Source organism: Pelophylax lessonae, assembly GCF_965119305.1.
Source record: "Pelophylax lessonae genome assembly, chromosome: 5".
In the NCBI taxonomy this organism is placed as follows: Eukaryota; Metazoa; Chordata; class Amphibia; order Anura; family Ranidae; genus Pelophylax; species Pelophylax lessonae.
Genome location: NC_138772.1, coordinates 561,245,689 through 561,273,544, shown reverse-complemented (window position 1 = coordinate 561,273,544; position 27,856 = coordinate 561,245,689). Strand labels below are relative to the sequence as shown.

The 27,856-nt window shown below is 47.7% G+C and overlaps 1 protein-coding gene across 2 annotated transcripts in view; it reads left to right on the top strand.

Moving 5' to 3' along the window:
* The window catches only part of KCNH2 (potassium voltage-gated channel subfamily H member 2), a 275,734-nt gene that overhangs the window by 120,713 nt on the left and 127,165 nt on the right, over positions 1-27,856 (top strand). For both annotated transcript variants that reach the window (XM_082258537.1, XM_082258536.1), the window contains exons 3-4: positions 11,286-11,447; positions 14,654-15,097. In XM_082258537.1, coding sequence (XP_082114663.1) covers positions 11,286-11,447; positions 14,654-15,097 — 606 coding nt within the window. The remainder of the gene's footprint in view (positions 1-11,285; positions 11,448-14,653; positions 15,098-27,856) is intronic.

Sequence of the window (27,856 nt, the reverse complement as noted above, 5' to 3'; positions counted from 1 at the left end):
CAGAGTAGGTGAATGGCCGGTCATACGGGTCTGGTCGTGGCGTCCCATGATGACATTGAACACTTGTGTATGACGAGCGATTCAGCTTCATGCTGTCTTTCTACTCAGCAGGTCTTCCACTATGTGCTCCATGTCTACTACTGTGTGTCCCGGTCTTCTGCCGAGTGCCCCAGGTCTCCCGATAGGTGCATTGGATCTTCTTCTACCTGTCCAACTTCTACTGAGCACCCAATATCTCCTACTGCGTGCTTCAGGTCTTCTTCTTCGTACCTTGGCTTTCTACTGAGTACCCCAGGTCTTCTTCTGAGTGTCTGGATCTTATATTGAATGCCCCTTGTCTCCTTATAGGTCCACTGAGTCTTCTTCTTCCTGTCCCACTTCTACTGAGCACCACAGGTCTCCTATTGAATGCTTTGAGCCTTTTTCTTAGTTACCTGGGCCTTCTTCTTGAGTGCCCTAAGACTTTTGGTGACCAAATCAGCTCTTCTGTTGAACGTTCAAGGTCTTCTACTGAGTGCCCCAGGTCTTCTAATGAGTGTCTCGGGTCTTCTAATGAGTGTCCCATATCTTTGTCTGGGTATCCTAGGTGTTCTGCTGGGTGCTTTATGTCTTCTAATAGGTGCCCCAGATCTTCTACTGAGGGTCTTTTACTTTTGCTGGACGCCCAGACTCTGATGTTAAATGATCAAATTTTTCTGCTGAGAGCTCCAGACCTTCTTCTGAGTGTCTGTATCTTATATTGAGTGTCACGGGTCTTCATCTGAGTACCCCAAGTCTTCTTCTGAGTGTCTGGATCTTATATTGAGTACCCCAGGTCTCCTGATTGGTGCACTGAGTCTTCTTCTTCCTGTCCCACTTCTACTGAGAACCACAGGTCTCCTTTTGAATGCTTTGAGCCTTTTTCTTAGTCTCCTGGACCTTATTCTTGAGTGCCCTGAGACTTTTGGTGACCAACTCAGCTCTTCTGTTGAATGTTAAAGGTCTTCTTTTGAGTAACTCGGGTCTTCTAATGAGTGTTTTATATCTTTGTCTGGGTATCCTAGGTGTTCTGCTGGGTGCCATATGTCTTCTAATAGGTTCCCTAGATCTTCTACTGAGGGTGATTTTAATTTTGCTGAACGCCCAGACTCTGATGGTAAATTATCAAAGTTTTCTGCTGAAAGCTCCAGATCTTCTTCTGAGTGTCTGGATCTTATATTGAGTGTCACAGGTCTTCTACTGAGTGCCCGAGATGTTCTGCTAAGTGCCTGCAGTCTTCCACTAGGTGCCCCATGTGTTATATTGAGTGCCTCTGGTCTTCCACTAAGTGAGATTGGTGTTTTTCTGGGGGCTCCAAGCATTCTGCTGAGTGCCAATGGGTTGTCTACTAGATGGCCTAGGTCTTCTGCTGAGTGCACTAGGTCTCCTTCTGCATGTTCTCCTGCATTCCAATGCCTTCTTCTGAGTGCCCTGGCCCCAGATGTTCTGCTAAGTGCCTGAAGTCCTCTATGAAGTGCCCTAGGTGTACCACTAGTTGCCCCAGGTCTAATATTGAGTGCTTCTGGTCTTTTACTAAGTTCCTTGGGTCTGCTAAGTGCACTGGGTCTTCTGAATATCCCACATGCCTTCATCTAAGTTCCAAGGCCTTCTACTGAATTCCCCTCATCTTCATCTAAGTGCCCCTGGTGTTCTGCTAAGTGCCCAAGGTCTACTATGTGTCTCAGGTCTGCTGATGAATTCTTCTTTTATTTGCCCTGCTTCTAATGAGTACCCCAGGTCACCTATTGCATGCTTTGGGTCTTCCTCTTAGTCACTGGGTCTTCAACTGAATGTTCTGGGTGTTCTTCTGAGTTCCATTGCCCTCTACTGAGTGCCCTCTACTGAGTTCTGCTTAGTGCCCTAGGTCCTCTACTAAGTGCCTCTGGTCTCCTGATAAGTGCACTGGAACTTCTTTTAACTGTCCCACTTCTACTGAGTACCCCAGATGTTCTGCTGAGTGTCTGAAGTCTTTTACCAGGGGCCCTGGTAAAATGACTGCCTCTGGTCTTCCACTAGGTGAACTTGATGTTTTCTGGGTGCTCCAAATGTTCCACTAAGTGCCAATGGGTTGTCTACTAGGTGCCCCGGGTCTTCTGCTGAGTGTTCTAGGTCGTCTTATGAATGTTCTTCTGCCTTATAAGGCCTTCTACTGAGTGCCCCTGGCCCCAGATATTCTGCTAAGTGCCTGAAGTCATAGTAAGTGCCCAAGATCTTCCACTAGGTGCCCCAGGTCTAATATTGAGTGCTTCTGGTCTATCACTAAGTGCCCTGGGTCTCCCGAGTGCCCTGAGTCTGCCGAGTGCCCTGGGTCTGTTGAGTGCAATGGGTGTTTTTCTAAATATCCCACGTGTCTTCTTCTGAGTTTCAAGGCCTTCTACTGAGTTTCCCTCCTCTTTATCTAAGTGCCCCTGGTGTTCTGCTAAGTGCCCAAGGTCTACTATGTGTCCCAGGGCTGCTGATAAGTGCACTGGAACTTTTTAACTGTCCTGCTTCTACTGAGTACCTCAGGTCACATATTACATGCTTTGGGTCTTTTTCTTAGTCACTTGGGTCTTCTGCTGAATGTTCCAGGTCTTCTGAGTTCCAAGGACTGAGTGCCCCTGATGTGTTGCCTATTGCCCTAGGTCAGTGATGGCGAACCTTGGCACCCCCAGATGTTTTGGAATTTCATTTCCCATGATGCTCATGCACTCTGCAGTGTAGGTAGGCATCATTGGAAATGTAGTTCCAAAACATCTGGGGTGCCAAGGTTCCCCATCACTGCCCTAGGTCCTCTACTATGTGCCCATGGTCTCCTGATAAGTGCACTGGAACTTCTTTTAACTGTCCCTCTTCTACTGAGTACCTCAGGTCTCCTATTGAGTGCTTTGGGTCTTTTTCTGTGCCCTGAGATCTTTTGCTGAGCACCCCGACTCTCCTGTTGAATGCTCAGTCTTCTGCTCAGTGCCCTGGGTCTTCCTCTGAATGTCCCGGGTTATTCTTTGAGTTCAAAGGCCTTCTACCGACTGCCCCTGGTCTTCATCTGACTGCCCCTGGTCTTCATCTGACTGCCCCTGGTCTTCATCTGACTGCCCCTTGTCTTCATCTGACTGCCCCTGGTCTTCATCTGACTTCCCCAGGTCTTTATCTAAATGACCCTGGTCTTTATCGGAGTGCCCCTGGTACTCTGCTTGATGCCCTAGGTCCTCTACTACATGCCCCAAGTCTTCTACTAGGTGCCCCTGGTCTTCATCTGAGTGCCCCTGGTCTTCATCTGAGTGCCGCTGGTCTTCATCTGAGTGCCCCTGGTCTTCATCTGAGTGCCCCTGGTCTTCATCTGAGTGCCCCTGGTCTTTATCTGAGTGCCCCTGGTCTTTATCTGAGTGCCCCTGGTCTTTATCTGAGTGCCCCTGGTCTTTATCTGACTGCCCCAGGTCTTTATCTAAATGACCCTGGTCTTTATCTGAGTTCCCCTGGTGCTCTGCTTGGTGCCCCAGGTCTTCTACTATGTGCCCCAGATCTTCTACTAGGTGCCCCTGGTGCTCTGCTTGGTGCACTAGGTCCTCTACTACGTGCCCCCAGTCTTCTACTAGGTGCCCCTGGTTGAAATATCTTTTTTTGGGGTGAAATGTTTGTTTACAAATGTCTATTTATTTTGGCGGGGGAAGGAGCAGGCAAATAATTAAACCTTCTGTTTACCATGGACCAGCTTCAGCTGCTCACGGAAGTGGATTGGATTTATATACAAATACATTGTGAAAGGTTAAGGTCTCATGGACACGCATGCTTAGCAGCTGCGATGTGCTGAGGCATAAAATCCCTGGCACTTTGCGGTGCCCGGGGAGCCGCATGTGTTCTGTACAGCCGCCAGAGAAAGTGAATAGCTTTATGCGGCTGTGCTGGTGGAAACGCTTGTGGCTTTTGCATTGGCATTTACTCACACATGGGCACATGTTACTTCTCCCCAAACACTTCACACGGGAATTCTGTGTCCTTACCCTTTTTTTTGTGTTTTTGTTTCTTTTTTTATGCTGTGAATTATTATTTGAGATCAACAGTATGAGACGATAACACGAGCCCCACCCGTGCAAACATTGCTGTTATGTCCCCTTTTTCTTCTTATTTTCAAAATTAAAACAAAGAAAAATAAAAGCATTTTTTAAATGCTTTCGTCTTATTTTTGGGGAATTTATTGTGATGTCATACATAATTATGGTCATTGTTAACAAAAACCACCAAAATAAACAAAAGTAACTTAAAATATAAAAAAAAATACATTTTATTTAATAATTTTCCTTTAGACAATAGAAAATCCAATGAGCTCCCGACTTGACTGACAACTCTGAATTAGTAGGAGATGAAAAGAAACAGCAGGCGAGCAGGTCTTCTACTATGTGCCTACTACTGAGTGCCCCTGGTCTTCTACTATGTGCCTACTGCTGAGTGCCCCTGGTCTTCTACTATGTGCCTACTGCTGAGTGCCCCTGGTCTTCTACTATGTGCCTACTACTGAGTGCCCCTGGTCTTCTACTATGTGCCTACTACTGAGTGCCCCTGGTCTTCTACTATGTGCCTACTGCTGAGTGCCCCTGGTCTTCTACTATGTGCCTACTACTGAGTGCCCCTGGTCTTCTACTATGTGCCTACTACTGAGTGCCCCTGGTCTTCTACTATGTGCCTACTACTGAGTGCCCCTGGTCTTCTACTATGTGCCTACTACTGAGTGCCCCTGGTCTTCTACTGAAAACCTTAGATCTGCTACTGAGTGCCCCTGATCTTCTACCAAAGATCTAAGGTCTGCTAATGAGTGCCCCTGGTCTTCTACTGAAAACCTAAGGTCTGCTACTGAGTGCCCCTGGTCTTCTACTGAAGACCTAAGGTCTGATACTGAGTGACCCTGGTCTTGTAGTGAGTACATCAAGTCTGCTACTGAGTGCTCCATGTCTTCTACTATGCGCCTTGTGTCTAATGCTGATTGCCGTTGGTTTTCTGCTGAATACCCAAAGTCTGCTACTGAGTGCCCCAGGTCTTCTACTATGTTCCTTGTGTCTACTACTGAGTGACCCTGGTCTTCTGCTGAGTGCACCAGGTCTTCTAACTATCCCACTTCTACTGAGTACCCCTGGTCTGCTACGGAAAGGTCCAGGTCTTCTTCTGAATGCCTGGATCCTATATTGAGTGCCCCAAATCTTCTTCTGAGTGTCTGGATCTTATACAGTGTGCCCTAGGTCGTCTTCTGAGTGTTTGGATCTTATACAGCGTGCCCTAGGTCGTCTTCTGAGTGTTTGGATCTTATACAGAGTGCCCCAGGTCTTCTGTTGAAAGCCTCTGGTCTTCTGCTAAATGCCTTATCTGGGTGACCTAGGTGTTCTGCTGAGTTCCATAAGTCTTCTAATAGGTGCCCTAGGTCTTCTACTGGGAGTCCTAGATCTTCTTCAGAGTGTATTTATTAGGTGTCCTGATCCTCTACTAAGTGTCTTATACTGAGTACCCCTTTTTTTTGGGTGCCTAAAGTGTTTTTTGCGGAGTGCCCTAAGTCTTCTGCTATGTTCCCCAGGTCTTCCGAGTGCCCCTGGTCTTCATTTGAGTGCTCCAAATGTTCTGCTCATTTCCCTAGGTCTTGTACTGGGTTCCCTCAGGTCTTTGATTGAGTGTCCCATGTCTTCATCTGGGTGTCCCAGGTTTTCTGCTGAGTACCCTAAAGCTTCTAGTAGGTGTGTCAGGTATCTTATTAGAAAAAAGGAAATCCAGTAAGCTCCTAACTTGAGCCGACAACTCTGAATTAGCAGGAGATGGAAAGCAGATGAGCAGGTCTTCTACTATGTGACTCATGTCTATTACGGAGTGCCATTGGTCTTCTACTATGTGACCCATGTCTACTACTGAGTGCCATTGGTCTTCTACTATGTGACTCATGTCTACTACTGAGTGCCATTGATCTTCTACTATGTGACTCATGTCTACTACTGAGTGCCATTGATCTTCTACTATGTGACTCATGTCTACTACTGAGTGCCATTGGTCTTCTACTATGTGACCCATGTCTACTACTGAGTGCCATTGATCTTCTACTATGTGACTCATGTCTATTACTGAGTGCCATTGGTCTTCTACTATGTGACTCATGTCTACTACTGAGTGCCATTGATCTTCTACTATGTGACTCATGTCTATTACTGAGTGCCATTGGTCTTCTACTATGTGACTCATGTCTACTACTGAGTGCCATTGGTCTTCTACTATGTGACCCATGTCTACTACTGAGTGCCATTGATCTTCTACTATGTGACTCATGTCTACTACTGAGTGCCATTGGTCTTCTGCTATGTGGCTCATGTCTACTACTGAGTGCCATTGGTCTTCTGCTATGTGACTCATGTCTATTACTGAGTGCCATTGGTCTTCTACTATGTGACTCATGTCTATTACTGAGTGCCATTGGTCTTCTGCTATGTGGCTCATGTCTATTACTGAGTGCCATTGGTCTTCTACTATGTGGCTCATGTCTACTACTGAGTGCCATTGGTCTTCTGCTGTGTGGCTCATGTCTATTACTGAGTGCCATTGGTCTTCTGCTGTGTGGCTCATGTCTATTACTGAGTGCCATTGGTCTTCTGCTGTGTGACTCATGTCTATTACTGAGTGCCATTGGTCTTCTGCTATGTGACTCATGTCTATTACTGAGTGCCATTGGTCTTCTACTATGTGACTCATGTCTATTACTGAGTGCCATTGGTCTTCTACTATGTGACTCATGTCTATTACTGAGTGCCATTGGTCTTCTCCTGAGTGCCCCCAGGCTCCAATTTTGTGATTCAATCGTTCTTCTGTATACCTCAGATGTTGTTCTTCTGAGTGTCCTGAGTTTTTTAATGAGCAACCTGGCTCTCCTGGTGAATATTCAAGTTCTTCTACTGAGTGCCCCAGGTCTTCTGAGTGTCTGGCTCTTATACTCAGAGCCAGGTGCTGGCTAGTCTGGCTTGTCATCATTGGACATTCTTTAACAATGGCTGCCTTGAGTTTATTTCCCTCTAGTGTTCAACCTGGACATTGTGACATCATTTCCTGAAGGCAGAGAGAGAGAGGCCACTATTGAAAGCAGGGGAACATGGGACATGTGATCCGGGGAGCCAGGATTTACATGGAACCAGTGCTGCTGCAGACTACAAGTTCCAGCTGACTGGGGAGGGAAGAATGTGGGATGAGGACATAAATAGCCTGGTCTGGGGTGGAGCTCTTTCTCTTGGGACCACGGCCTTCAGGGAGCAGGGATCGGGCAACTCCAGGAAGTTTGAGTTGGCGCCATGGCCTGGACAGCGTTGGGAGACTCCCAACAAGTCAACGTTACACCTGAAGGCAGATCCACCATCGGGAGCTTCCTATCAGTGGAGTGACTGTCGGGGGTCATTCTCATCATCACCGTTATAGACCCAGCAGAATCCCAGTGGCACCAGGTTTGTAGCCAGGCAGCCTTCACTGGTTGCAGATCCTTTATGAGCCTGTTCCCTTGAGCCTTGGTATCATCAGGATTGGTGAGCGGGCAGAAGCCTTCGCTGTGTACACCCTACAAACACACTGCATGCAGACACCGTTACCCCACAAAAGCTTCCTGCTCCCCATCTGAATTAATTTCCTTTATTCCTGCGTCTACCATTCATTCTGCTCTCTCATTATCTCCCTATGTAGCCACTTATTTTGATGAGGGCTGAGAGTGTAAGTGATGACGAGTGATGAATCTGAGTAAAAGAACAAAACCTCAGCATCCCTTTAGACCAGCATGTGCCTTTCTGATGGCCACTGGATGGTGCAGACTTAGGCTGTCCTCTGCTAATCAGTGGCTTGATAACTGTTTTCATTTTGTCAGGGCCCCTAAAGTCAGTTTTTATAGACCCTCAAGTGTTGATGGCTTCCTCTTTTGGGCATGGACCATGGGTTGGGGGGTCAATACTAAAGAGAATCTGGCCAGTTTATAGACCCTCAAGTGTTGATGGCTTCCTCTTTTGGGCATGGACAATGGGTTGGGGGGGTCAATACTAAAGAGAATCTGGTCAGTTTATAGACCCTCAAGTGTTTATGGCTTTCTCTTTTGGGCATGGACCATGGGTTGGGGGAGTCAATACTAAAGAGAATCTGGCCAGTTTATAGACCCTCAAGTCTTGATGGCTTCCTCTTTTGGGCATGGGCCATGGGTTGGGGGGTCAATACTAAAGAGAATCTGGCCAGGCCAGCCAGGAGATGTACCCCAAGGTTGAAGGACATGTAGGCTGTATAAGCATGGAGGGGGGCAGTCACCCCACATACCTGATTGAATGGGTTTATTGGTATCTGGGGGCGCTCCTTTTATAATTTTGTTCTTTATTAAACATTTTTGCAATTTTTGAAATTTGAATGTGCTGAGAGGGGGTAAAACACAAATCCTCAAAAATCAATCATCAGTAAGGCCCCTTTCACACGTGTGCGACTTGTCCTGCGACTTGGGGCAGCAAAATCGCATGACAAGTCACACTCCATGATTTCCAATGAGTACTGTTCATATCTGTGCGACTTCAAGTCGCATCGACTTCAAAGTAATCCCTGCACTACTTTGGTCTGACTTTGATGCGTTTTGAGGTCCATAGACACAGGCATTGCTTCAAAATCTTGGCAAAATTGCGCGACTTTTAGGTCGCACAAGTGTGAAAAGGGCCTAAGGGATTCACCATCTCAGCCAGACAATTATACAGGTTAAACCTGGTGGGTGAATGTGCCATTCACATTGATAAACCAGGTGAATGTTTCGGCACACACCTTGTAGGACAGGTGTGGGTAAATGTGGATTTTCACTCGGCATATGTTGCAGCGAATGTTCCCTGGAATGGAGCTGCGTGTTCTTTACGTCCCCGAGCTTCTGTATTGCGTCAGTTATTTCTTCACACCGATTCGTCCTTTTTTATTTTTAGCCGTATTTTGCCTTTTTTTTGGCGGTCTATTTTTACGATTTTTTTTTTCTCACTTTGCGTAGAAATCACGAGTTTCCATTTTCAGACTTTTGCTGATTTGGAGGAATTGGCGAGGAGCCATTGGCCGACCTTTAGCCGGTGTGCGATAGGTGTAGGCGACCTGCGGGATCGCGCCATTCACGGCCGGTCGGCATAGATCGTCTAATGAGCGGATTATAAGACGCAGAGCAGAGAGATTTGTGGATGTGAGTTAGTGGAGGAAGATGTCACCCGTCAGACGCGCTCTCCCGGATCTCTGATCTTCCTTCTCCTCCGGGAATTTGCATTGTAAACTCTCTCTTCATCCTGAGACAGCGAGCAGAGCCTGCCAGGAGCGGAGGAGACGCCGCGCCGAGGTAACGTCCGGGGACCGCACACCTGGGGGGCCACAGGATATTATATAGATATATTATATGGAGGTAACAGCCGGGGACCGCACACCTGGGGGCCACAGGACATTATATAGATATATTACATGGAGGTAACGTCCGGGGACCGCACACCTGGGGGGCCACAGGACATTATATAGATATATTACATGGAGGTAACGTCCGGGGACCGCACACCTGGGGGGGCCACAGGATATTATATAGATATATTACATGGAGGTAACGTCCGGGGACTGCACACCTGGGGGGGCCACAGGACATTATATAGATATATTACATGGAGGTAACGTCCGGGGACCGCACACCTGGGGGGCCACAGGACATTATATAGATATATTACATGGAGGTAACGTCCGGGGACCGCACACCTGGGGGGCCACAGGATATTATATAGATATATTATATGGAGGTAATGTCCAGGGACTGCACACCTGGGGGGCCACAGGACATTATATAGATATATTACATGGAGGTAACGTCCGGGGACCACACACCTGGGGGCCACAGGATATTATATAGAAATATTACATGGAGGTAATATCCAGGGACCGTACACCTGGGGGGCCACAGGATATTATATAGATATATTATATGGAGGTAATGTCCAGGGACTGCACACCTGGGGGGCCACAGGATATTATATAGATATATTACATGGAGGTAATGTCCAGGGACCGCACACCTGGGGGCCACAGGACATTTACAGTATCTCACAAAAGTAAGTACACCCATCCCATGTGACAACACTGAAGAAATGAGACTTTGCTACAATGTAAAGTAGTGAGTGTACAGCTTGTATAACAGTGTAAATTTACTGTCCCCTCAAAATAACTCAACACACAGCCATTAATGTCTAAACCGCTGGCAACAAAAGTCAGTACACCCCTAAGTGACAATCTCCACATTGGGCCCAAAGTGTGAATATTTTGTGTGGCCGCCATTATTTTCCAGCACTGCCTTAACCCTCTGCGGCATGGAGTTCACCAGAGCTTCACAGGTTGTCACTGGAGTCCTCTTCCCCTCCTCCATGATGACATCACAGAGCTGGTGGATGTTAGAGACCTTCCCCTCCTCCACCTTCTGTTTGAGGATCCCCACAGATGCTCAATAGGGTTTAGGTCTGGAGACGCTTGGCCAGTCCATCACCTTTACCCTCAGCTTCTTTAGCAAGGCAGTGGTTGTCTTGGAGGTGTGTTTGGGGTCATTATCATGTTGGAATATTGCCCTGTGGCCCAGTCTCTGAAGGGAGGGGTAGTCTCTATAGCGAGGGGTGACCTCTATATAGCGAGGGGTGACCTCTATATAGTGAGGGATGACCTCTATATAGCGAGGGGTGACCTCTATATAGCGAGGGGTGACCTCTATATAGCGAGGGGTGACCTCTATATAGCGAGGGGTGACCTCTATATAGCGAGGGATGACCTCTATGTAGTGAGGGGTTGAGGTAAATTTGGAGGTCAGAGAGGGAATCTGTTCCTAACAGATGCAAAAAATAGATCTGCTGACCCGAGTAGTGGGTGATATAGGGGAAGGGATTTTCAGTGTGATGTCATAGTGATGTCATAATGAAAAGAAATGGCTGCACTCAGATGTGGTCAAAATCCAGGTTTATTGGACATCCCAATGTGGCAAACAAGTGGCAAGGTAGACGCGTTTCACACACTAAGATGTGTGCTTATTTATTATCTTGGTGTGTGAAACGCGTCTACCTTGCCACTTGTTTGCCACATTGGATGTCCAATAAACCTGGATTTTGACCACATCTGAGTGCAGCCATTTCTTTTCATTATTGACTGTCCACGGAGGCGAGCCGGGGCGAGCACCGCTGTTGGTTATCAAGCTTCCCATTACCTTGAGCAGTGTTTCTCTCTCTTTTGTATAGTGATGTCATAGTGATGTCATACATTTGTCTCTCCTGCAGGAACCTGCTTCCTGTGTCTGGTTGACGTAGTGCCAGTGAAGAATGAGGATGGGACCGTCATCATGTTCATCCTGAACTTTGAGGTTGTGATGGAAAAGGAGCTCCTGACATCTCCGAACAAAAACTCCAACCACCGGGTGCAGTCACACTGGTTCCCCGCAGGTAAGACCGCCACCGCCCCACCTTATGTTACTGATACTGACAGAGAAATGTCTTAGACAGTCCTTTATAATCCACAACAGCCAATCACTTCGTCACATATATCCTGACCCTTGCAGCCCCCATAAAATGGACCTGTATGGTACACAAGGGTCATACATTGATGTGTGGTCTCTGAGGGTCATACATTGATGTGTGTGGTCTCTGAAGGTCGTACATTGATGTGTGTGGTCTCTGAGGGTCGTACATTGAGGTGTGGGGTCTCTGAGGGTCGTACATTGATGTGTGTGGTCTCTGAGTGTTGTACATTGATGTGTGTGGTCTCTGAGGGTCATACATTGATGTGTGTGGTCTCTGAGGGTCGTACATTGATGTGTGTGGTCTCTGAGGGTCATACATTGATGTGTGTGGTCTCTGAGGGTCGTACATTGATGTGTGTGGTCTCTGAGGGTCATACATTGATGTGTGTGGTCTCTGAGGGTCGTACATTGATGGGTGTGGTCTCTGAGGGTCGTACATTGATGTGTGTGATCTCTGAGGGTCATACATTGATGTGTGTGGTCTCTGAGGGTCGTACATTGATGGGTGTGGTCTCTGAGGGTCGTACATTGATGTGTGTGGTCTCTGAGGGTCGTACATTGATGGGTGTGGTCTCTGAGGGTCGTACATTGATGTGTGTGGTCTCTGAGGGTCGTACATTGATGTGTGTGGTCTCTGAGGGTCGTACATTGATGGGTGTGGTCTCTGAGGGTCGTACATTGATGGGTGTGGTCTCTGAGGGTCGTACATTGATGGGTGTGGTCTCTGAGGGTCATACATTGATGTGTGTGGTATCTGGGGGTCAAACATTGATGTGTGTGACCTCTGAGGGTCATACATTGATGGGTGTGGTCTCTGAGGGTCATACATTGATGGGTGTGGTCTCTGAGGGCCGTACATTAATCTGAGGGTCGTACATTGATGTGTGTGGTCTCTGAGGGTCATACATTGATGTGTTTGGTCTCTGAGGGTCGTACATTGATGTGTGTGGTCTCTGAGGGTCATTCATTGATGTGTTTGGTCTCTGAGGGTCGTACATTGATGTGTGTGGTCTCTGAGGGTCATACATTGATGTGTGTGATCTCTGAGGGTCGTACATTGATGTGTGTGGCCTCTGTGGGTTGTACATTGATGTGTTTGGTCTCTGAGGGTCGTACATTGATGTGTGTGGTATCTGGGGGTCAAACATTGATGTGTGTGGTCTCTGAGGGTCATTCATTGATGTGTTTGGTCTCTGAGGGTCGTACATTGATGTGTGTGGTCTCTGAGGGTCATACATTGATGTGTGTGGTCTCTGAGGGTTGTACATTGATGTGTGGGGTCTCTGAGGGTTGTACATTGATGTGTGGGGTCTCTGAGGGTTGTACATTGATGTGTGTGGTCTCCGAGGGTCGTACATTGATGTGTGTGGCCTCTGTGGGTTGTACATTGATGTGTGTGGTCTCTGAGGGTCATACATTGATGTGTGTCGTCTCTGAGGGTCATACATTGATGTGTGTGGTCTCTGAGGGTCGTACATTGATGTGTGTGGTCTCTGAGGGTCGTACATTGATGGGTGTGGTCTCTGAGGGTCGTACATTGATGGGTGTGGTCTCTGAGGGTCGTACATTGATGGGTGTGGTCTCTGAGGGTCGTACATTGATGTGTGTGGTCTCTGAGGGTCATACATTGATGTGTGTGGTCTCTGAGGGTCGTACATTGATGTGTGGGGTCTCTGAGGGTCGTACATTGATGGGTGTGGTCTCTGTGGGTTGTACATTGATGTGTGTGGTCTCCGAGGGTCGTACATTGATGTGTGTGGTCTCTGAGGGTTGTACATTGATGTGTGTGGTCTCTGAGGGTCGTACATTGATGTGTGTGGTCTATGAGGGCCGTACATTGATGTGTGTGGTCTATGAGGGTCATACATTGATATGTATTGCTTCTGAGTGTCATACATTAATCTGAGGGTCATACATTGATGTGTGTGATCTCTGAGGGTCGTACATTGATATGTGTGGTCTCTGAGGGTCATACATTGATCTTTGTGTTCTTTGTGGGTCGTACACTGATGTGTGGGACCTCTAAGAGTTGTGCATTGGTGTGTGTGGTGTCTGAGGATCGTATGTTGATGTGTGTGGCCTCTGTGGGTTGTACATTGATGTGTGTGGTCTCTGAGGGTCGTACATTGATGTGTGTATTCTCTGAGGGTCGTACATTGATGCGTGTGGCCTCTGAGGGTCATACATTGATGTGTGGGGTCTCTGAGGGTCATACATTGATGTGTGTGGTCTCTGAGGGTCGTACATTGATGTGTGTGGTCTCTGTGGGTCGTACATTGATGTGTGTGGTCTCTGAGGGTCATACATTGATGTGTGTCGTCTCTGAGGGTCATACATTGATGTGTGTGGTCTCTGTGGGTCGTACATTGATGTGTGTGGTCTCTGAGGGTCATACATTGATGTGTGCGGTCTCTGAGGGTCGTACATTGATGTGTGTGGTCTCTGAGGGTCGTACATTGATGTGTGGGGTCTCTGTGGGTCGTACATTGATGTGTGTGGTGTCTGAGGATCGTATGTTGATGTGTGTGGCCTCTGTGGGTTGTACATTGATGTGTGGGGTCTCTGAGGGTCATACATTGGTGTGTGTGGTGTCTGAGGATCGTATGTTGATGTGTGTGGCCTCTGTGGGTTGTACATTGATGTGTGGGGGTCTCTGAGGGTCGTACATTGATGTGTGTGGTCTCTGAGGGTCGTACATTGATGTGTGTGGTCTCTAAGGGTCGTACATTGATGTGTGTGGTATGTGGGGGTCAAACATTGATGTGTGTGGCCTCTGTGGGTTGTACATTGATGTGTGGGGTCTCTGAGGGTCATACATTGGTGTGTGTGGTGTCTGAGGATCGTATGTTGATGTGTGTGGCCTCTGTGGGTTGTACATTGATGTGTGGGGGTCTCTGAGGGTCGTACATTGATGTGTGTGGTCTCTGAGGGTCGTACATTGATGTGTGTGGTCTCTGAGGGTCGTACATTGATGTGTGTGGTCTCTAAGGGTCGTACATTGATGTGTGTGGTATGTGGGGGTCAAACATTGATGTGTGTGGCCTCTGTGGGTTGTACATTGATGGGTTTTGCCCATGCAGGACATCCATTTGCTCACATTGTGCATTACCAAATGTTCTTCTCTTGCAGGTCGCGGGAAATCCTTCCGCCTGAAGCTCCCCACCTTATTGGCTCTGGCGGGCAGCAAGCAGTCTCTGCCCCAGGACGACCCCGATGTAGTGGTCGTGGACTTCAGCAAGCACACCAGTGACTCGGTGGCCCTGGAAGATGTCAGCACCACTCCAGCTGAGAATTGCATCGGTTCTCGGCCTGAGGACCAGCAGGTGTTGATCGGCAGTGCGGAGTCCAAGGTTTTCCTGGAGGGCGATGGCGGTAAAGATCCAGTGGTGGAGTCTTCTCCACGGATGGACAAGGATCACCTCAACCTCGACATGTCCTTTTCCAACTGCAGCCTCACCCGCAGCCGCTCCCGCGAGAGCTTCTACAGCATCCGCAGGGCCTCCTCCGTGGATGAAATTGAGGCCATGAAGGTGGACTTGGACAAGAAGTTCCGGAGCCGCAACTCCAGCACAGGTAGGTCCATTGCACAAAAGGTGGCCTTGTCCTGAATGTTGTTATGTCAATGCGCTCCACGCACCCTACAGCCATTACACCGGCTGATGGCTTCTTCTCTTACAGCTCACCATAATTTGTACCATTACAGAAAGGTAACTTCGCTTCAGAGATGTTGGCTTAAACAAAGTTTCATGTTATTTCCTGATATACAAAGCTAGAAACTACATAATATAATCTGCTCATTATAAATAGAAAACCAGCCACAAAAGCGATTCCACTGATGTTCCATGAGTGCTAATATCGCCACAACTCCCTTCTTGTATGTCACAACACCCATCAAAATATTCCAACCTACGCATTTCGTCATTAAGTTTACTTTTCAAAGACTTTCCAATTCAACAAGGATAAGATTTGTAGAGTGCTGGATTGTTACCACCTTTCTATAGTGGAAGGGGGTAAGTAAGGAGGAGACGTGGACCCTGTAAAAGGGATTACCGAAGTAGAGACCTCTGAAGCCGCATTACCATTCTGTAATTAGGAGGTTCCAGTCTGATTAGAGGATGGTGAAAGTGGTGGCACGTGGAGGGTAAATTTAGTAGAAAGTGGGGTGAAGAAGATTTTATCACCTCCTGGTGGCGGGTTCTTTAGCCAGTTCCAGCATCGGGGCATTACTGTAGGAGATGAACACGGGAGTACCGCCGACTCTTACTCGATACTGGAATGCTGGTTGCTACCATGTTACATTCAGGGTCTGCCTGGGTGTTGGTGGTCCATGGCCTCATAGTACAACCCCCTCCTTTTACCTCTCTACACCTTAGGTTGTACTAATGTGTAATTCACAAACACTCCGGTACCGGTCCCGGGGATGATGTCACACTCAGAACAAATGCCACAGTCCTACTCACTTCTCCTGAACAGTCCTTCCCTCTTCTATAGACCAGGAGGGGAGCTCTCAGCGCTCTAGATTGTTCCTATAGACCAGGCCATGCGAAGAGATCTTAGTGCTCTAGATCAGTGGTTTCCAAACTGTGGCACTTTGCTTGCCTTTATCTGGCCCTTGGGACACTACTCCACCAACTGACAGTAGATCAGTGGTCTCCAAACTGTGGCACTTTGCTTGCCTTTATCTGGCCCTTGGGGAACTACTCCACCAACTGACACCGATGATGGGACATCTTTCCACTCACTGACAACATCAATGGGGCACTATTCCTCCCATTAAAAACTATGGGGCATTGCTTTCTCCCACTGACCAAAGTCCAACCTGCCCAAAGCCTGAAGACCAGACTAGGGGCAGAACTCTCAATGTTCTAGGTTGTTCCTATAGACCAGGCCAGGAAGGGAACTCTCAGTGCTCTAGATTGTTCCTATAGAACCGACCAGGGGCAGAACTCTGAATGTTCTAGATTGTTCCTATTGACCAGGTCAGGAGAAGAGCTCAGTGCTCTAGATTGTTCCTGTAGACCAGGTCAGGAGGGGAACTTTCAGTGCTCTAGATTGTTCCTGTTGACCAGGTCAGGAGGGGAACTCTCAGTGTTCTACATTGTTCCTGCAGACCAGGCCTGGAGCAGAACTCTCAATGTTCTAGATTGTTCCTATAGACCAGGCCATGATGGGAACTCTCAGTGCTCTAGATTGTTCCTATAGACCAGACCAGGGGCACAACTCTCAATGTTCTAGATTGTTCCTATAGACCAGGCCAGGAGGGGAATTCTCAATACTCTAGATTGTTCCTTTAGACCTGGCCAGGAGGAGAGCTCTCAGTGCTCTAGATTATTTCTATAGACCAGGCCAGGAGGAAATCTCTCAGTGCTCTAAATTGTTCCTATAGACCAGACCAGGAGGGGAGCTCTCAGTGATCTAGATTGTTCCTATAGACCAGAACAGGAGGGGAACTTTCAGTGCTCTAGATTGTCTCTATAAACCAGGCCAGGAGGAGAGCTCTCAGTGCTCTAGATTGTTCCTATAGACCAGACCAAGAGGGAAACTTTCAATGCCCTAGGTCACTCCTATAGACCACGCAGGAGGAGAGCTCTCAATGCTCTAAAATTGTTCCTATAGACTAGGCCAGGAGGGGAACTCTCAGTGTTCTAGATTGTTCCTATGGACCAATCCAGGAGGGACATTCTCAACACTCTAGAGTGTTCCTATAGATCAGATGAGGAGGAGAGGTCTCAATGGTCTAGATTTTTCATATAGACCAGACCAGGAGGGGAACTGTCAGTGCTCTAGATTGTTCATATAGACCAGGCAAAGAGGAGACCTCTCAGTGCTCTAGATTGTTCCTATAGACCAGAAGTGGAGGAGAGCTTTCAGTGCTCTAAATTGTTCCTATAGACCAGACCAGGAGGGGAGCTCTCAGTGCTCTAGATTGTTCCTATAGACCAGGCAAAGAGGAGACCTAAAAGTGCTATAGGTTGTTCCTATAGACCAGACGAGGAGGAGAGCTCTCAGTGCTCTAGATTGTTCCTATAGACCAGAGCAGAAAAGTAACTCTCAATACTCTGTTGTTGGTGTCAGTGGCAAGAATTATGCCCCCATTGTTGGTGTCAGTAGGAGGAATAGTGCCCCAAGGGCCAGATAAAGGCAAGCAACGGGTCGTATCTGGCTTTCAGGCCACAGTTTGGAGACCACTGCTCTAGAGTGTTCCTATAGACCAGACCAGGAGAGGAACTGTCAGTGCTCTAGATTGTTCCTATAGACCAGACCAGGGGCAGAACTTTTTAATGTTCTAGATTGTTCTTATAGACCAGGTCAGGAGGAGAGCTTCCAGTGCTCTAGATTGTTCCTGTAGACCAGACCAGCAGGGGAACTCTCATCGCTCTAGATTGTTCCTGTAGACCAGGCCAGGAGAGTAACTCAACACTCTAGATTGTTCCTATAGACCAGACAAGAAGGGGAACTCTCAGTGCTCTAGATTGTTCCTATAGACCAGACAAGAAGGGGAACTCTCAGTGCTCTAGATCGTTCCTATAGACCAGGCCAGGAGAGTAACTCAACACTCTAGAGTGTTCCTAGAACCAGGCCAGGAGGGGAACTCTCAGTGTTCTAGATTGTTCCTATAGACCAGACAAGAAGGGGAACTCTCAGTGCTCTAGATCGTTCCTATAGACCAGGCCAGGAGGTGTCATCCCGCTGGTTCTGCCAATGACATTGGACCCAAAACTATGGTGGGAGATCAGATGGGAGGTCAGCCACATTTTGAGGTACCCCTAGGATTCCATGGTGCCCTCATTTATTTTTGAGCTTGGATAGAATAGGTAATCTTTTTTTCAAGTGTTTTTTTCTTTCTTTCTGCCTGTGACCCCATACTGGAGATTCTCCCTTACTTCCTGACCTGTGACACCATATTGGAGCTTCCCCTTTACTTCATGTCCTGTGACACCATATGTGAGATCCTCCTTTACTTCCTGTCCTGTGACACCCATATGGGAGATTCTCCCTCACTTCCTGTCCTGTGACACCCATATGGGAGATTCTCCCTCACTTCTTGACCTTTGACACCATACGGGAGATTTTCCCTCACTTCCTGTCCTGTGACACCCATATGGGATATTCTCCACCACTTCCTGTCCTTTGACACCCATATCGGAGATTCTCCCTCACTTCCTGTCCTGTGACACCCAATTGGGAGATTCTCCCTCACTTCCTGTCCTGTGACACCCAATTGGGAGATTCTCCCTCACTTCCTGACCTGTAACCCCATATGGGAGTTTCTCCCTCACTTCCTGTCTTTTGACCCCATATGGAAGATTCTCCTTTACTTCCTGTACTGTGAAACCCATACAGGAGATTCTTCCTCACTTCCTGTCCTGTGACGCCCATACCTGCAATGATGGGTGACCGTAATAAAATCTTGTCTGAATTTCTGACCCATCCTCACAATGTGTCAAACATTTGTGAAACCACCAAGGACTGCACAGGCGCCAGGACTTTCATGATGGTGACCCCGGACAATTTCTAAGCAAAGATGGCGGGCGAGAGTTCCTCCCGGCCGAGGCTTCTTCCTGATTACAATGTTGGGGGAGGAGTTTTCGGGTGCATCAAGCTGCTGATGTCATCTCTCAGTCAGACTTCATCTCCTGCTGCCGGAGCGACACCTGAAGCCGAAACAGTTAAGTGACGTCCCCCTTAAATGATAAATTCCTGTTCTGTTTTGCTTGGCGTTCCCCTTTAATGAATGGTTTTCAGGAGACCTGTGACATCACTGTATGGACGGTTCTGTGCTGTTTTCTTTGGAGTTCCCCCTTAATGAGATCTGTGACATCCCAGTGGGGTCAGTTCTGTTCTATTCTGTCCGGAGTCCCTCCCACTTTCAGATCATCACAGGGGCAGTCCTGTGCTGTTTTCTCTGGAGTTCCCCATAAATTAGATCTGATATCTGCATAGGGACAGTTCTGTAATGTTTTGACTGGAGTTCCCCTTTAATGTGTAGCTGTCGGGAGATGTCCTTGGAGGCCGGTTCTCTTCTGTTTTGTCCAGAGTTCCCCTCTAATGATTGGCCTTCAGAAGATCTCCAATAGGGGTGGTTCTGTTCTGTCCAGAATTCCGCTTTAATGAATGGCTCAGGAGAGTTCCCCATGGGGGCGGTTCTGTTCTGTCCAGAGTTCCCCTTTAATGATTGGCTCTCAGAAGATGACCCCCATAGGGGCAGTTCTGTCCTTACTTCCTCCTTAACGATTGGCTCAGGAGAGTTCCCCATAGGGGGCAGTTCTGCTTTGTCTGGAGTTCCACTTTAATGATTGGCTCTCAGGAGACCCCCATAGGGGCGCTTCTGTTCTGTCCGAAGTTTCCTTTAATGATTGGCTAATAGAAGACCTCCATAGGGGCGGTTCTGTGTGGAGTTCCCCTCTAATGATTGGCTCTCAAGAGACCCCAATAGGGGCAGTTCTGTTCGGAGTTCCCCTTTAATGATTGACTCTCAAGAGACCCCCATAGGGGCGGTTCTGTTCAGAGTTCCCCTTTAATGATTGTCTCTCAGGAGACCCCTTTTAATGATTGGCTCTCCGGTGGCCCCCATGGGGGCGGTTCTGTCCAGAGTTCCTCTTTAATGATTGGCTCTCAGGTGGCCCCCATGGGGGTGGCTCTGTCCAGAGTTCCCCTTTTAATGATTGGCTCTCAGGTGACCCTTTTTAATAATTGGCTCTCAGGAGACCCCCAAGGGGGCGGTTCTGTCCGGGGTTCCCCTTTAATGATTGGCTCTCATGTGACCCTTTTTAATGATTGGCTCTCAGGAGACCCCCAAGGGGGCGGTTCTATCCAGAGTTCCCCTTTAATGATTGGCTCTCATGTGACCCCCTTTAATGATTGGCTCTCAGGAGGCCCCCAAGGATGGCGGTTCTGTCCGGAGTTCCCCTTTAATGATTTGCTCTAAGGAGACCCCCAAGGGGGCGGTTCTGTCCAGAGTTCCCCTTTAATGATTGGCTCTCATGTGACCCCCTTTAATGATTGGCTCTCAGGAGGCCCCCAAGGATGGCGGTTCTGTCCGGAGTTCCCCTTTAATGATTTGCTCTAAGGAGACCCCCAAGGGGGTGGTTCTGTCCAGAGTTCCCCTTTAATGATTGGCTCTCATGTGACCCCCTTTACTGATTAGTTCTCAGGAGACCCCGATGGGAGCGGTTCTGTCCGGAGTTCCCCTTTAATGATTGGCTCTCGGGTGACCCCCCAAGGGGGCGGTTCCAGGGTCACATGATGACGTCACAAGGAAGGTCTATGAGTGCTCCTCAGTGGTTGGCTGCCTGTGTCATGGCGGCTCTCCGACTCTCCCTCCCCCCTCCACCGGGGAAGACCTCGGAGATAATAATCCGGAGAGGAGAGACGGCCAATTCATTACCGGCTGAGCTGATTATCCGGAACCTTCCGCCATAATCCCTCCCCATATCCCCATTACCCTCATTAACCCTTCAATGGCCACTCATCGAGCCTTCTCATTGGTTGCACTTTGTGCATAAGATCCATTCTCCCATCTATCTGATTGGTCAGAATTTTGGAATATTTTTTTCTTTAGTTGGGCGGGGTCAGTGTGACAGCTCAGTACTAGTGGGAGGGGTTTGTTGCTTACACGAGTGCATTCCCCAAAGGTAAAAAAAATTTAAAAAATTAAAAATATATTTTATAGACATTTTTTTGTGTTTTAAATCTTTTTAGACGACCAGGAAAAAAAAATAGAAGTCTAAACAGCAACTGTAAATCTTTAGACAGTAACACAAGCATGTGCCCAGTGTTAGAAGGGTAAACGTTATTATTTTTTATTATTATTATTATTTATCTATATTTGCTGTTGTCTAAAAAAAAAAAAACCTAAAGAACACCAAAAAAAAAAAAAAAAAAATAAAATATTGAAATGTTTAATTGATTGATCTATTGTTACTTTAATATTTTAAGAGCTCGTGAAAACCTTAATTAAAAAAAAAAATTATATAAGAATCCTATAAGATAATAAAAGATGTCAGAAATTAAAACAAATGGAAAAAACATAAAAGAAAAGTGGCAACGGGAAGGTGTTATTTTGCTATTGCCTAAAAAAAAAAAAAAAAAAACCTAAAGAACATCAAAAAAATAAAAAAAATAAAATATTGAAATGTTTAATTTATTTATCTATTGTTACTTTAATATTTTAAGACCTCGTGAAAACCTTAATTTAAAAATAAAAAAAAATAAAAAATCTATATAAGATTCCTATAAGATAATAAAAGATGTTAGAAATTAAAACAAATGGAAAAACCTAAAAGAAAAGCGGCAATGTGAAAGTGTTATTTTGCTATTGCCTAAAAAAAAAAAATTAAATGCAACAAAATGTAACAAAAAATAAATAAAATAAACTCCAATGAAGACAAATTACACCACAAAACAAGCGAACTCCAGAGGCAAATCTGAATTTTGCAGATTTTTGCTATAAATATGCTGAACCCGGGGCCAGGGGCAGACTGGCAACTTTCAGCCCAGGGGGAGAGTACAAACCAGAGGCCCATGGTGCAGCAACTCGGCCCCCTCTACCACTCTCCCTCTTCCCATCCTCCTCCTGACTCCCTATTCCAGGCTGAAGCTCCGCTCCAGGTACTCTCTACTCACCGGCTGAATCTGGGTTCCCAACCTGGCCAGCGGGGGGAACTGGGACAGCTCAGTTGGGGCTGCCCAGGGGAGGAGAGTCTCCAGTGAGGCATGGAACCGGCCTCTGCTCAGACAGTTTAAACCATCTACTAGGGAAGGAGGCCTGCGCTCTATGTTCTTGTCTTCAACCCGCACTCAGTAGGTCAGCGGTGGGGACTTTTTACTTCTCTTTACCAGGAATTCTTTAAGCATGTCTGTTCAGCCTTTTTACAAGGCATCAGAGTGGCCCAGGGGGCAATTACCCCCCTGCCCCCTGACCCAGTCCTCCCCTGCCCGGGGCAGACTGTATTTGGCCGAGGAACTTGTGGGAACTCCCAAGCTGGAAATGACTCCGGTGCCGAGGTGAGAAGTAGAAATATCTGAGTGATGAATATTTAACTATCACTGGAAGATTTACTCCAAAGGCTGAGGGAGAATATCAATTTGAAGCAACCTTCTAGAAGGTTCTTTCCCTCGGAAAGCTTCTGCCTGGTGGGGATATCGCTGTGAGGACCTTTGCCTTCCCTTCTTGGCCTTGGCCTGGAGAGGATGCCACAGTGAGGAGCTCTCTTCTTCTTCTTGGAATCTAGCCCCATTCTTTGCCCAAAGAAAATGAGCTGGCTTGTTCTAGAGCCTAAAGTAACAGAGACAGAATTAGCTACCCAGAGGGAGCATCTCTAGAAGAAGCAGGAAGGTGGATTTCCAAAGGGATCATCTCTAGAAGAAGCAGGATGGTGGATACCCAGAGGGAGCATCTCTAGAAGAAGCAGGATGGTGGATACCCAGAGGGGGCATCTCTAGAAGAAGCAGGAAGGTGGATTTCCAAAGGGATCATCTCTAGAAGAAGCAGGATGGTGGATACCCAGAGGGAGCATCTCTAGAAGAAGCAGGATGGTGGATACCCAGAGGGGGCATCTCTAGAAGAAGCAGGAAGGTGGATACCCAGAGGGAGCATCTCTAGAAGAAGCAGGAAGGTGGATTTCCAAAGGGATCATCTCTAGAAGAAGCAGGATGGTGGATACCCAGAGGGGGCATCTCTAGAGGAAGCAGGATGGTGGATACCCAGAGGGGGCATCTCTAGAAGAAGCAGGAAGGTGGATTTCCAAAGGGATCATCTCTAGAAGAAGCGAGAATGTGGTTATCCAGAGGGAACATCTTCAGAGGAGACTTATTATTATGCTGAAGGATGTCCAGGAGAACTTAGGAAAAGCTTCTTCTGGATGGACACAGCATGGTGATCCAATTACTGAGCTCTCTGACTGGTCACATGGGCTCAGAGAACCAATTGCTATTGGTTGGCTGCTGCTAAAATATTAGGACAATCCATAGCTGCTCCTATTGGATCTATGGAAATTTGGAGACTGATACTGAAAGATTGGAGCCACCTTTGGCTTTGCCATTACTGGAAGGTGGCTCCTCCAATAAGAAGCAGCTTCTGTTTTGCTGATAGAAGAAGGTCGGGGTATTTAGCGGTTTCGGAGTATCCCCCACCCCCACCCCCACCCCCACCTTCTCTTCTAAAGTTTATTGAGCAAATAAACTATAAAAAGACGAATGTGACCGGCTCCCAACCGATTGTTTTTTCACACCGCAATCCACCCTGAGACGTTAAAATGCCACCTGGGGGTCATTCACTGCCTGGGGGGGGGGGGGTGCTACACCCTCATTACTAATTGTGCCATGCAGACTTGTATAGCTGTAGGGAGGGTCTACCTGAACACATAGAAAGTTCAGGATGAGGGGAAAGTCCCAGCGAGATAATTGTTCATATCTCAGAATTATCCGGTCCTCCCAGGTGGATGAGAGATTTCCTATGGCAGGTTCTGGGTGCGTCACTCAATCTGAGATGATTGTGAGGTGCACAGCGTTTGCTCAGGGGGTTCGGAGTGAGAATTTCTGCAATACATTCCACATTCCCTGAAAATGTTGGGAAATAGAAAGCTCATTGGGTGATTTTCTTTGCTATTAACAACTACAGACATCTCTTTATGTGTCTATCTGTGGGGGTCCCGGGGGGGCGGCTGTGATAATAGAGACAGGAATAGCAGGAGATGGAAGGAGAATCCCCGGACAGACAATGCTGGAAGGTATTTATCATCATTCTCCATAGTGATGTCTGCAGAGTCTACAGAGGACATCCACATACTGCTCAGAGATGTGTTCCTCAGAGCTTACAGTCTAATGGATGTTATGTTGGGGGAGGTGTTCAGTCATTAATAATGAAACGAAGATTGCAAACCCCAGGCCGGGACACAGCCAGATTAATGCCAACCACTACCAATATAATATATGGCATCACTGTATGGAGGATGAAGGGGGCCGCAGAGGGCCACAGAGGGCCACAGAGGGCCACAGAGGGCCACAGGTCTCCACGGTCTGTCTGGAAGTAATAATAGTAATATAATCTCCTTCCTTCCAAGAGTTGTTTGTCTGGAGGAGCCCACGTGGGCAATCAAACTCATTCCTAACATTGGGCCCATACAATACATGGAACGTTTAGGAGCCCATCAGTCCAGCTTGTGATTTGACCGGCACAGTTAAGGGACCACTAAGGCTCAAAAATGTCCTCTTCATTAAATATTTCTATTAGTATGTGCTCTACAGTCCTGTCATAATGAAACACGGATCTATCATAGACCCATCGCAGCCAATTGCCAACCCAATACAGGCAATTCCCGGCCCATTACAGGCAATTCCCGGCCCATTACAGGCAATTCCTGGTCCATTACAGGCAATTCCCGGCCCATTACAAGCAATTCCCGGCCCATTACAGGCAATTCCTGGTCCATTACATGCAATTCCCGGCCCATTACATACAATTCCTGGCCCATTACATACAATTCCTGGCCCATTACAGGCAATTCCCGGCCCATTACAGGCAATTCTCGGCCCATTACAGGCTATTCCCGGCCCATTACATACAATTCCTGGCCCATTACATACAATTCCTGGCCCATTACAGGCAATTCCCGGCCCATTACAGGCAATTCTCGGCCCATTACAGGCAATTGCCGGCCCGTTACAGGCAATTCCTGGTCCATTACAGGCAATTCCCGGCCCATTACATGCAATTCCCGGCCCATTACATACAATTCCTGGCCCATTACATACAATTCCTGGCCCATTACAGGCAATTCCCGGCCCATTACAGGCAATTCTCGGCCCATTACAGGCTATTCCCGGCCCATTACATGCAATTCCCGGCCCATTACATACAATTCCTGGCCCATTACATACAATTCCTGGCCCATTACATACAATTCCCGGCCCATTACAGGCAATTCCCGGCCCATTACAGGCAATTCCCGGCCCATTACAGGCAATTTCTGACCCGTTACAGGCTATTCCCGGCCCATTACAGGCAATTCCCGGCCCATTACAGGCAATTCCCAGCCCATTACAGGCAATTCCTGGCCCATTACAGGCTATTCCTGGCCCATTACAGGCAATTTCTGGCCCATTACAGGCTATTCCCGGCCCGTTACAGGCTATTCCCGGCCCATTACAGGCAATTCCCGGCCCATTACAGGCAATTCCTGGCCCATTACAGGCAATTCCTGGCCCATTACAGGCTATTCCTGGCCCATTACAGGCAATTCCCGGCCCATTACAGGCAATTCCCAGCCCATTACAGGCAATTCCTGGCCCATTACAGGCTATTCCTGGCCCATTACAGGCTATTCCTGGCCCATTACAGGCAATTTCTGGCCCATTACAGGCTATTCCCGGCCCGTTACAGGCTATTCCCGGCCCATTACAGGCAATTCCCGGCCCATTACAGGCTATTCCTGGCCCATTACAGGCTATTCCCGGCCCGTTACAGGCTATTCCTGGCCCATTACAGGCAATTCCCGGCCCATTACAGGCAATTCTCTGCCCCTTACAGGCAATTTCTGGCCCATTACAGGCTATTCCTGGCCCATTACAGGCTAATTACAGGCATTTCCCATTACAGTCAATTCTTGGGCCCATTACAGGAAAATGCTGGCTAATTACAGGCAATTTCTGGCCCATTACAGGCAAATGCATGCTGGTCTGTTACTGGCAATTCCTGGCCCATTACAGGCAACTCCCAGCCCTCTACAGGCAATTCCCGGCCCATTACATATAAATTCCCAGCCCATTACAGACCATTCCTGGCCCATTACAGGCAATTTCCAGCCCATTTCACACAACAACAGAATTGAGGAGATTTCCCAGCACTGGGCAGTAATAGAAGCCGGGCTTGGTAAAAGTTTGGCTGGGTTTGGTGAAGGCTCCTTGTGCAGACTTTCCTCTGTACTGAGTGTTTTACCTTATTCTCTGGCTGGATAAGTTTTAGTAATCCATCCAAAGGCACACTATATTGTCAAAAGTATTGGGACGCCTGCCTTTACACGCACATAAACTTTAAGGGCATCCCAGTCTTAGTCCGTAGGGTTCAAGATTGAGTTGGCCCACCCTTTGCAGCTATAACAGCTTCAACTCTTCTAGGAAGGCTGTCCACAAGGTTTAGGAGTGTGTGCATGGAAATGTTTGATTCCAGAACCCCATTTGTGAGGTCAGACACTGATGTTGGATGAGAAGGCCTGGCTCACAGTCTCTGCTCTAATTCAACCCAAATGTGTTCTATCAGGTTGAGCTCAGGACTCTGGACAGGCCAGTGAAATTCCTCCACCCAAAACTCGCTCTTCCATATCTTTAAGGACCTTGTTTGTGCACTGGTGCACCGTCATGTCCGAACAGGGAGGGGCCATCCTTAAACTCTTCCCACAAAGCTGGGAGAATGAAATGTCTTGGTATGCTGACGCCTTAAGAGTTCCCTTCTCTGGAACTAAGGGGCCAATCCCAACCCCTGAAAAACACCCCCACACCTAGGAACTAGGACTGGGATGCCATTAAAGTTCATGTGCATGTAAAGGCAGGCGTCCCAATACTTTTGACAATATGGTGTATATCTAAAGCTGAAGCTTTCTTTTTAGTTTTGGATGGTGGGGGGTGGTTGTCCATTTTTAATGAATGTCTATGCTACCACTGGGGAGATTCACCCTCTCTATTTGTCCTGGTCATTCTTGTCTCCGGGACTGAAAGTGATGGCAAATCCAAAATTTTGAGTTGTCACCGGAACAGGAATAGAAAGTTAGTAAATGAGTAATGACATCATAGAGGTGTTCAACCACTTGCTGACCGCTCACGTTGAGTGTACTGCGGCAAAGTGGCTCGTTATCGTCTGGCGACGTAGAGCTACGTCACCAGACACTCCCCTGTCTCGGCGGCGCGCGCACGTGCCGCCAGAGGCTTGCTCCTGCTGTATTCGGTCACAGCGGGAGTCGGGCCAGGGGAGGAGAGGCGGTGACCACCGCCGCTCTTCCCCGATCGTCGGAGATCGAGTGCGGAGATCCGCCCGCTTGTGGAAACAAAGTGGGCGGATCTCCTCTGTGACAGGCAGCTGAACCTGCGATCTGTCCCTGTGTCACACAACCCCCTCCCCCCACACACGTCAGTAAGCACCAGGCATACATTAACCCCTCCCTCTCCAATAAAGTTAACCCCTTCCCTGCCAGTGTCATTAGTACAGTGACAGTGCATATGTATAGCACTGATTACTGTAGTAATGTCACTGGTACCCCCCAAAAGTGTAAAAAATGTCAGTCAGGGGTCCGATCTGTCGCCGCAATGTCGCAGTCCCACAAAAAAAAATCGCAGATC